Genomic DNA, 11,275 nt, shown 5'->3' on the forward strand with positions numbered 1-11,275 from the left:
ACTTTCACTGCTCTAATACAGTGTACATCAGGTTGGAGACTTGTTTTAACTGGTGTCTTTCTGTCAGCACGAGCTAAAGCAACCTATCTAAATGGCAGGGAAGGGGAGAAGATAAATCCAAGCCTGCAAAGATAGGAATGCTGGGGAAGACAATGCCAAGAACAGATTGCAAACTGCAGTATTCCGTGGAGAATGTAAAAAGATGTGACTTACAGATGTATCCATTCTCCCTTCAGAGAGACCCAGCAGCGATGGTGTAACACTTGTCAGATACACTTCACAGGGGATCTAATCAAACATCGCAGAACCCAAGAACACAAGGTAACCACCATAGCATGGACTTCATCTTTGCCCTGACCTTTCGTGGGGATTGAGTGGAAGTGTCTAGCATCTCCTGCTCCCCAACCAGCAAAGGAAAAGTGATTGGAGTGGAGAGATGCACAGGAGATTCTGCCAGTAACATCCTTACTGTCTAAGGTCACTACTGTGCTCCCTCCTGCCTCTGAACACTGGCATTGCTGGAGCTTCCAGTTGTCATTCTGTGTTGGTATGGCCTGAAACACCTCTAGTTTATAATTCTTGACTTTTCTCAATAAATATGGCCTATCATACTCAGCTAATCAATTGAGTGGAGGAATTGGTGGCAGCCTGTAAATTTTCAAGCTAAAATTTAGGCAAGCAGTTACGTTTATTGGTTTCCAGGGGAGAAGTGCCAGAACACCTTTTATAAACCACATTGGTTTTGCTCTGCACATTTTCCATCTTTTTTTGGCAGATAAGAGCTAGGGGGTCCTTTCTGCTGAAAGACTATTCTCTTTTTGTGGTCTCCCTGTTTTAGATGCAGGGCTGTGACTTTGTTTCACTCAAGATTTATCTGCATTTCTCCGAAGTGGTGCCTCTTGTGACTTACTGGATCATCCCTCTTTCCGTAGTTGGCCAAACGCTCGCTGCGTCCTTTCTGCACTGTCTGCAGCCGCCACTTCAAGACGCCTCGCAAGTTTGTGGAGCATATGAAGTCCCCTGAGCACAAACAGAAAGCCAAAGAGGTAATACTGTGCAGGACTGGAGGCACTGTGGAGCAGGTTAACTTTTTGCTTCCCTGACTATTGCAGGGATGAAAGGAAGATGTGTGGTTCTTCCCACCCTGTTTTAATTTTCATCTTTGGCTGGACTTTGATTGTTAGAGGTTAAAGAAATTGAGTGGAAAAGGGAGAAGAAGTTAGATGTGTCTAGAAGCATGATAGCTTTGTTCCTCTCTTGTAGTCCCTTCTACTCATCAAATGCAGTCTGTTCAGAGTCTGAGGTCTTCCTTGGTTAAATGGAGTGCAAAGTTCATCTTTCTTTTCTAACCAGGTGAGGTTAGGAGAGAAGGAGTTGGGCAGCCCAGAAGATTCAGAGGAGTTGATCACAGTGGATGCTGTTGGCTGTTTTGAAGATGATGATGAAGAGGAGGAGGAGGAAGAGGGGGGAACTGGTGAGGAAGAAGACCTTGATGTAGTGCTGATGGAGAATGAGGATTCTGCTGCCAAGCAGGTATGCTGTGCGGAAGGAGAAGGAATGATCTATTTGAGAATCTGCTGTGGGCTCCTGTGACTTGGTTGGCCTTGGCTTGTTGAGCTCAGGGTTTCAAGGGTCCAGTCAACCTCACATACTACAGCAGGAGGGTGAGGGCTCTGGGTTTCTTCCAGAATGCAAGATGATGCAGAATAGAATCAGGCACTATGTGTGGAATGCAGGAGGGTGTTTCTGCTGTGCTATACAGCTCCTACTGGTGCCTGCAAGCATTACCTTGCTGAGGAGCATAAGCAACATTTTTTCAAGGGAAGGAATTTCTGACTGACATTGACATAGTCTCTTTGAATAGCCCAGCAGCAGCTTGGTCTCATAGCAAGCGTATGTGTGGAGGTTTATCTTGATAAATACCATTTTCCCAGTAGAGAGCAGTTACCAAGAAGGAGGTACATGGCTAAGCTACTTCAGGCTTGGAGTGCAAGGGGCATTTTTAACCCATGTAATGAAGTGGCCTCCTGACATTGGGTTTTGTATCTGGTCCTAACCAGATGCTGTTCAACTCTTTCTGGTATGTGAATCCTCTGTTTTGCTCACAAGCTTACCAGAAAAATGTAAGAGCCCATGAGGGGAATTGGCATAGATACAGTAGGCATTAATGTTCTTTTGGTTTCCAGACTGGGCTGAAGGAAGTGTCTTTGGAGGATTACGAAGGAAGTGAGAAGTATTGTCCAGACACAGCCTATGGTAAGCAAGCAGAGTTAAGCAAAGGTCCACAGAGCCTTCTCTGGCCACATGCTGTACCTGTAAGAGAGGATGGTCTCCACCTACTGCTGTAAACAATTTGTTGGGCCATAGTGCTCCAGCATCTGCATTGGACTGGTGCAGGTCACTGCTGCCTGGAGAAAGGGCCAAACGCGTTATTACTGTGTGATAAAACATAAGGATGTGATTGATGTTTGTCAGCTGCCTTTTGCTTTGAAGAAGAAAGGACGAGATACCTTACTAAGGTAGGAAATGGAATGAGTAGGGCAGGAGTGCTGAAGAAAGTAGGTAGCAAATGAGGGATGCTCTGGAAAGGTGGAGCCTGAAAGCATGTTGATTAGAATGCTTTCCAACAGAAATGCAGCTTGTATAGAGATACTGAGCAGTACTGACAGTATCGAGCTCTTTGCCAGAGCCCAAACTGTGCATGTTTCCTCTGCTTCAGAACCCCCACGCTCTACCTAGCGGTTACTCAGACATGTTGCTGGACTGGTGGGCAGTGTTGCCTCCAGACGGCTGTCTCTGGTCCCCACCCTGTAAGCGATTCTGACTTCAAATCTCTAATGGCCACTCGTGTTGTGAGGAGGGCAGCTCTGCAGAGGCTGTTTTGTGCCCAAGGAGAGCTCTGTTTACACCAATCTTCCATATCACTGTAACCTTCCACTATCGTGTGGCAGATGGAATAATGATTCACGCTGTGAATGTTCTCTGCGTGTTCCTCTTGCGCGCCTGCTGTCTTCTGCTTAGTTTGATCCCATTACATTAGATCACATGTTCTCTGTAGTTTTCCATTGTATTCTTTTTTCCTTTTTCCCCCCCTTAATGCTCTGTGTAGTTTCTTTGCTCTGGCAGCCAGATTTCTCTCTGAATATCAACCACACAGCCATTCCATGGTAAGATGAGATATTCAGCAAGTCATCTTGCAAATCCCTGATTAACAGAAGCAAAGCTTTCCACTTTTCTTTTTCTCCCTTCCCTTCCCTTTTAACATGCTTTCATTATTTGAGTTCCATTCAATGTGATCTGTGATTTCCCTTCCCCTCCCGTTTCGCAGGCCTGGATTTTCTGGTCCCCGTCGCAGGTTACCTCTGCAGGCTGTGTCACAAATTCTACCATAGCGACTCTGCTGCCCGGCTCGCACACTGCAAGTCCCTGATGCATTTTGAGAACTTTCAGGTTAGACCCTTTGGCGATTGCATGGCCTGGCATTTGTTACCCCTGTGCGTGTCTCTTCAGTGAATCCACCACGTTAGCTGTCTTGTCTTCAGTTCATTTCCATCATCCTTGGTGTCCATTGTGCCATAGCTTTCTCCTGGTGTGCTCTGTGTTTGTCTCCCATCAGCCCTGTAGATCTAAAACCAGTCCAGTACTGCTTCCCAGCTACTGCTGCTGTCATCTTGTTGCCCATTTCTGGCTGGAAATCTTCCTCAGAGTGTCTGCTCTATTTGCTGAACCTGTGGAGTCTGTCATTCAGTCTAGGCCTCTTCTCTGTTAGACAGATTACAGGTGGGTCAAGACGGGGAAAGAACAAGAGATGGAGGCTGTTCCTTTTAAAGAAAGCTAGTACCTACGCATTTTTTCATGCGGTACTGCAGGAACAGCTCCTTTAGCCAAAATTGCGGGTATGATTCATCCATGAAGGGGCCTGGTAAAATCATGTATTCACCTTAGGAATCTGGAAATTTGACATTACAGACTCGTTATGTGACAGAAGCTACAAGCTGGTGGGAGTCCATTTGTTCCCCAGGGTCAGCCTGCAACAGGAAGTCGGTCTGTCTGTCTGCCTGCTATCCTTCCCTAGAAACTCCTTAGCACAAAGCTCTGCCAACTGATGCTGTTCCTTTGCTTTACTGGCTCCACCTAAAGAAGCCGTATTGCTGCTTTTGTATCTAGAAGCTTTTCCTACTGGGCTGGCCTGGAATCTGCCTCCATCGTTCTGTCCTTGTTGACTTGCCAGGGGGTGAGGGGCCTGGATTAGTACCTTGTGGTGGGTACACAGGGCTTGCACTGTCTCTGCCCTCTCCCGTGACCACTGCTTGGGCCTTGCCTGTGCAGGAGAGAGGTATTCCCTGACCCTAGCAAGGAGCGAGGCTCCCACGCTGACCTTGTCCTCTGCCTGCACCCAAAATCTGCTCCAGCAAAAGCCATTGTGCTTCCCTACCACAGATGTATCCAGCTTAGTGTTTAACAAAAAAAAACTTAGTATTTTTCTGCTAGTCTTCAGACAGGTTAACTATTCCTAGTCAACCGTCAACTACCTCCAGAAAGAGGGGGATGCTGCAGAAGCCAGCACTTAGAGCAGTGGATTTGGAATGGCAAGTAGCAGAAGACCACAGCTGTGCCTTCATGCTTGCTCATCCTCTCCCACTCCTGCAGCTAGTCATTTCAGGAATGAAGGAATCAGCCTTACAGTTTTCCTGGCTTACTTTAGATCAGCTTAGAGTGAAACTGTAGCAGCAGTGTGTATGCCTCCCTTTTGGCCCACTTAGAGCTGAAATCAGATGCTCTTCACATGGATGCTAGGGTGACCTGGAGGGATCATTTATGACAGGAGTCCAACCTTAAATATCTGCACGCAGATAACTCTTATTCTTGGCTGCCTACGTGCCTTGGGGTTGTCACAGTCTGAGTTAAATCATTGCCAGTTTCTGGGGTACTCTGATCGGAGTAGCTCGGCAGAGGGTTTCAAAGCAGAGAATTGTCTGCTGGTGAGGCAGTTCACAGCATCACTCTGAAAACAAACTGGCATGCTTGCACCTGGTTTAGTTTGGATACAACATTATGACTCGACTGATCTAGTTCCAATGTGTTACAATATTGTGCGTATCCCATTATTTGAGGACAGGGAAAGAACAAGCCTGCAATGACAAACTGAATTACAATGTAAAGCTGCCTGTCCGATGTGCTGTAATTCCACATTTCAGACTACAGTAGCACTGCTTAAGGCAGTGGTGAAAGCCACTTGAAATAGTTTCCTTAAATTGTCAGGTCTGATGCTAGTGCAAGGGTCAAGGGACCCTTTAGCAGAAAACTGCAAGTGAGTTGATTGTGGAGGGAACTGTTGTGGAAAAGAGGGAGCTTTGTTTTATTCCTTTAGTTCATGCTTTGTCTGGGTCTTGAAGACCAGAGTCCTACTGCATGTTAGATAGCTGTAACAGAGCTGCTGTTTTTCTGAAATCCAGTCTTGGAAATGGCTAGTAGCCATCATGATAGCCAACTCATCGTGATAGCTAGTGCAAGTGAGTCATTTTATTGATGATATGCTTATCTTTATTCTGTAGAGAACCTCAATACCTTGTAACAAGAAGACATTCTTGATATCTTAGTGTTCCTGTCAAGTTTCACTGGCTGCACAGATTGTATCAGCAGAGGGAAAAAATCTTAAATTTTCAACTTAAGTCTTGCTTTTGCTGATGAGCATTAAATCACATCTCTGTAGCTGAGGGCAGTGCATAGCCTCATGTATCCAGGGTACATGTCTAGAGTTATGTCCTGGCAGTAGCTGAAGCAAGAGCTGTCACTTGCACTGTTACATCTACAAAGTCCTGAGTCTGACTGAGATGAACAGTTGCCAGAACATGATTTTTGTCTCAGGAGCCACAGGTCTGCCATGCACTTGCTCCACATTAAGTAATGCGAGAGGGACTTCAATTTTTAATATCGACACTTTTCCTCACAGGAGCTGACCCTTCTCTGCTTGAAAGCCTCAGCAGCCAGGCCAGGAGAGCTGCTGAGACAAGTCGTGCCCCTGCAGATTCTATCTGCCACTCACCACTGTTTTTGTACAGGTTTTCCTGGACCAGCTGCTACTTGCTGCAGTGACAGTAGCTGAGCTGGGCTTGCCTCTCACGTTGGTTTGTTTGTATTTGCAGAGATACAAGGCAGCGAGGTATCGTGCCACAGCTGCCTACCCCGAGGCTCCTTTGCATTCCCAGGGCTCCAGCTCTCAATTGCTGGGTGATCTGAAACAGCCTGCTGCTACAACAGCAGACACCAACAAGAAGATGAACGATGATTATGGGATAGACAAGGAGGGTACAGAGCCGTCAGCCCTGCAAGAACAAGCTTTGAGGTCTCCGGAGGGTAAGGGTGAGCTGGCCACCTCTGTAGCAGAGGGCAAAAACCTAGCCAGCATGACTGATGATGTATGTGGAATCATGGTTGTAGAAGAAGAAAATCTACAGGAAGAGAGCAAGTCCGCTACCACTGGTGCCGATTGCCCACTCCCTGAAGAGAACCGCACGGTAGGGGAGTTGTTGGGACATGCTGTGTCTAAGGAGGAGGAAGCGAATGCAGCCAGGCAAAGGGAAGGCACAGATAACTGCCAGGATCCAGGGAACAGAGGGGGTTTAGGACAGAATGAGGCAGCAAACACAGGCCAGGAGGCAGCAGCAGAGCCTTCCTCCCTAGCCAAAGGTGAGACAGCTGGTCTTACCACTGCTGGGTGCAGACGCTCTACTAGGCGCAAACCCAGATAGAGTGGCCTTAAAGGGAGAGCCCTTTACATATGATATTTGCTGGAAATGTTTATTTTCTGAGTCTTTTAATAGAGCAAAAACCTTCAACTTTACTGCTGTTTTTATTTTAAGAATAAAACAAGCCTGGCTTTAGCGTGTCTAATACAGGATGGTGTTGGTTATTATTTGTACAGTTGGGATACAGCAATTATGTGAAAAGACTGAGGCTTGGATTGCTGAACTTGAAGGAAGACAATAACGTGACTTCCACAGGGGACAAAGTTTATGACGTAGATGGATGCAGACTTATTTTTTGCTACGAATTCTTTGTAGTTCCTCTTGTTTCCTTTCCAGGCAGAGGAAAAATATATCTCTAGATGGTGTGCCCAATCCTGCTCCTTAGAACAGTTTCCTTTCAAAGATGCATACTCTTGGACAAGCACTGTGTCCTAAGCTAGGCAAGAATGTGCATCTTGGTCCTTTGTTAATGCTACAAGGCTTAATACAGTCTGTTCTCATAGTGGAGACTCTCAGGAACAAATTTGTTTCAAACTGATTTTAATAAAACATATTTCTTATAAATAACTTCTTTAACTTTCAAAAAAACTCCTTTAACTCTACAAAAGTAGAACAGTAAGACTTGCTTCACAGTGCTGGCCCCAGGCCATCCTCACAAGATCGCAAAGTTTCAGGCCAGAATGCTCATGCGTACTCTTTGTCAAAATGTACAGCCCACAGCAGGCAGGCCCCTCTCTCTGCTTCATATAGCCAATGTTGTGGCGGGAGCTCACCAGGCTGCTCTGCCTCTCTCTAAAGCCTGAGTCCTTACTGGCAGCTTAAGGAGTTAGGTAGCTTCCAATTTAAGTCAAAAACATCACTCTGGTAGCTTGTCTTAGAAGGGGATAGAAGAGTCCAGTGATTTGGGAACACCTGCCAATATTTCTTGCAACACGGTTAATGTGAAGAATGGGGAAGCTGTAGTTTCAAGGCAGGCACTGGCCTAGGATCCCCCCTCTAGAAGTCTGTTACCAGAGTTACACTTGGGGGCAAGCCTGGAGTCAGGACAGCCCCTGCCTAGTGTGCCTTTTGAGGGAAGAGGCTGGAGTCATAACACTCCTTGCTTGGATTTAACAATGCAAAAGAGCAGAGATCATTTTTCCTCTTTGGGAAGGGGGCCTGCTTGCAAACAACCTGCATGGCATCAGGTTTCCTACAACCAGCTTTAACCGAGTGTCAGTGCCAGACTCATGTTGGGAAGCAAGAAGAACCAACTCCTCTACATCCACCTGTGTGTTTCTGCACCTATCACAAGCTAAAGAAAAACAGAACATGTAGGTGAATGGCAGGACACAAACACAGGAAGGAACATGTAAGAGGTATGAGGTACCTCTTCTATTCCAAGTTTTATGTTAAATTGGTGGCCAGGAAATTTCCCCCTAGCAATACCAACTGAGAGTTTGTGGCCAGCATGCTAGACAGGAGGCTGTGATCCCTGCATATCAGCTCCCGTGTTCTGCTGCTCATTCTGCTGCTGGAACTCCAGGCGGGTCTGGCGGTTGGACTCCAGCAGTTCTTTCAAGCAGGCATGTAGATAATCATTCTTCTCCTCCAGGTGATCCAAGCAGGAGTTGATCTGGTCCAGCATGGAGTTAATTGCTGCATATTCTAAAAGGAAGGGAAAGGAGAGACTGAACAACGTAAGTATATTGTCACTGCAGTCAGTGAAGGCAGCGAAAGCTCTTGCAAAACATGCCCACAGCACTTCGGCTGTGCCTTATCTGCCACTAGGTGCATGAAGTAAAATGCAACTGCATCCTGTACATGTTGTGTCCACTGATCAAATGAGACCAATGGGAAGCTGGAGGACCGGTAACAAGATCTAAGGCATTGTACCTGTGGACAGTCCAAACCTGTTCTGCGCATATCTGACAGTCTTTGATCTCATACTTAAATAGCTGACCATAGGCTGAGTGCTAGCGTGCAGCAATCCGCAGTGCAACAGTACGAAATAAACCCCAAGGAAGAGTTAGCCGTTTTAGCTGCCTTGGGACTCATCTTTCCTGATGAAGGTGCAAGCATTTTGGTAGCATGCTGAAGTGCTTACTACGTTCTGTGAATTATTTGTGTCAGGCTCCCAAGCTGGCATGTGCTTCACAAGGGCCTGGCTGGGGTCAGACTGCCAAAGCAGCACAGTCAGTGGTTGGCAGGAGCAGGGACGAGCCCAAAGGTGCTGGTAGCGGCACCATCGTTTCCAAAGGGAGGCAAGTGTGGGGCACCAAGTTCAACCACAGGATTTTTGTGCACCATTAAGGCTTTAGGTACTTCAAATTAAAACCAAACTCATTGGGGATGATCCTGACAGTTGGTTCCCTACAGTTCCTTATTCACAGCATTTGTTTCAAGTGCATAAGTGTTAGCCTCAGTACAATCGCATTTCACAGTGATGCACATAGGACTGTTAATCAGGTGAAGATAGCTGTGCTACTGTGATTAAACACTTGCTTTTGGACTGCTCCAAGCAATATTCACACAATCCTAAAGAACAAAAAAACCCAAAACAAAACTGAAAAACCAGAGAAGATAAACCTCTGCTGACAAGTTACTCAGGAACCCCAGGGGTTACAGGAGACCCCAGGCAGAGCCAGTTCCATGTTCCTTTCTGAAGCTGCATGGGCTGAGTGAGTGCAGGGAGGCAGGCATCGAGCTGTGACCTGCAGGCTGATATTTGTGAGAATTGTGGGCTGTGGGACAGGGAAAGATGCCTGCGTGGGTGGGACAAGCCCATACCGTACCGTCTGGGGCTGCCTCCTCTGAGCAGCTGGTGGAGTGTTGGCGCCAAGCGTGACACATGCCATGCCTGGCTGGAGCACTGCTCTGAGCTAACAGAGAAAGCAAGGAGGATGAGGATGTGCTCTGGGCACCCTTGTGCTATGGATGAGGATCGAGCTGCATTGAAATCCCCAAGCCTCACAAGACCAACTCGGCCCCTCTTGGCTGCTCTCTTGATACTTTTGTAGGCAGGGTGCCCTGGTGCCCAGCACACCAGGCCCAGGCACTGCCATTACCAGCCGCTTTAAAAGAACGGAATGTTTAAATATTGCAGTAATTTGCATTCTTAATAGCTAAGGTGAAGTTTCATTAAAAAAAAAAATTGTCCTCCTTTTCTTATACTACTTGGGAGCCATTCACAGCAGTGTCATAACCCTTAATTATTTGGAGAATTGCTTATGTTGCAATTTAAGCTTGTTTATAAAAGTTTGGCCTTGCAGGTATATGCAGAGGTGGCACTATAAGCGAGGGCGCTGCTGATGTCCTTGTATTTAAAAGTCAACCCCACAGACACATTCTTTTCAAAAAGGCAACAGTTATCAGTATTTTGCAAACCCTATTTCAAAATCTGTGATACCCGAGTGTCCATGAGTTACAGCTCTTTAGTTCAACCTAGTATTTGATGCACCACATTCCAATTAAACAGTGAGCAGATCCCAAGCAGATACAGTAACTACTTCTGACAAGTAACATTATTCATCAACTTGGCAAGAAGTCTGTAATCACAGCAAAAGCCTAACTTCTCAGTGCTTAGAGCTCAAGCAAAGGCTATAGAAGTTGTGCAGCTTTGGGAAGGGGGGAAAAAAATTAACTATTTTAAAATAAGCTGTAAAAACATTTTATTGTCTTCCATTAGTTGCAAGCTTGGTCTATTTTTGTGAAAATGTAACCATGTTACCTAATGAAAATGTTGACTAGGAGATGGCAATTGTATTGTTTACTCCTCTGCATTCTTACAAGAACAGTTGCCAAAAATAAGGTTTCCTATTTGAGATCAAGGAAGTGATCCACAGCTTCAGCTCCACAAGACCAGGAAATAGCTACAGGCCTTTATGACGCCTATTACAGGCGGAACAACTTAATGCAGAGACTCTATGTAGATCAGCTTTAGTGACTTTCTCTGTCACATCCACTATGTCTCTTAGCCATTTAAAGAGTTTGAAACAGAAATCACTGTGATGATGCAAAGCTGCAAACATACTTTGGGTGCTTCAGGGTAGAAACGCTCCTCCTATCACTGCAGGTGGATCACAGGTCACATCTGGAGCCTGAATGGTCTATTGGGAAACAGCATAACCCAACTTCTCAGCATTTTAATGAGAAAAGTAGTGAAGTGCTTATTTTTTGAAATCAGATTTTAAATTTTAAGAATGACCCATACACATGCGTGACAGCTCTGCCGTTGTCTCACATCCTCCATCAGCTCCTTCTAACCAGGCAGCACAGTATCAGAAATTCCATACCGAGGCACTACAGAATTCTACTGTAGTAGAATTTGCCAAGCTAATTGCAATAAATTCACTTTTCCCACCCACAACTACTTCTCCCAAATCTGCCCACATGATCTGACCTGCGGATTCAAACTCTGAACGTTCTCTTTCTCCTTGGTCATCCGCACCTCACACACCGCCGAAAGCACGGAGTGATCTTTCCACAAGAGAAACTGAAAGAAATCATCGCCCCTGCGGGGCTGGACCGGCCCTGCGTTTTTTAGA

General features: G+C 46.0%; 2 protein-coding genes across 2 annotated transcripts in view; one reads left to right on the forward strand and one right to left on the reverse strand.

The window, feature by feature from the left end:
* Positions 1-6,896, forward strand: part of CIZ1 (CDKN1A interacting zinc finger protein 1) — a gene marked incomplete at its 5' end in the record, with an annotated part of 17,030 nt that extends 10,134 nt beyond the window's left edge. Inside the window, 6 exons of the mRNA XM_010292013.1 lie at positions 237-321; positions 933-1,046; positions 1,354-1,533; positions 2,187-2,256; positions 3,329-3,450; positions 6,147-6,896. Coding sequence (XP_010290315.1) covers positions 237-321; positions 933-1,046; positions 1,354-1,533; positions 2,187-2,256; positions 3,329-3,450; positions 6,147-6,752 — 1,177 coding nt within the window. The remainder of the gene's footprint in view (positions 1-236; positions 322-932; positions 1,047-1,353; positions 1,534-2,186; positions 2,257-3,328; positions 3,451-6,146) is intronic.
* A 1,306-nt stretch (positions 6,897-8,202) lies between these two features.
* On the reverse strand, positions 8,203-8,498 carry LOC104624608 (chromosome unknown open reading frame, human C9orf16; the record flags this gene model as incomplete). The annotated part of the gene is made up of 1 exon (XM_010292014.1): positions 8,203-8,498. A coding segment is annotated over one exon (296 nt), but the record flags the coding sequence as incomplete, so codon positions are not given.
* Positions 8,499-11,275: the final 2,777 nt, after the last annotated feature.

The sequence above is a fragment of the Phaethon lepturus genome, unplaced genomic scaffold, assembly GCF_000687285.1.
Source record: "Phaethon lepturus isolate BGI_N335 unplaced genomic scaffold, ASM68728v1 scaffold49677, whole genome shotgun sequence".
NCBI lineage: Eukaryota > Metazoa > Chordata > Aves > Phaethontiformes > Phaethontidae > Phaethon > Phaethon lepturus.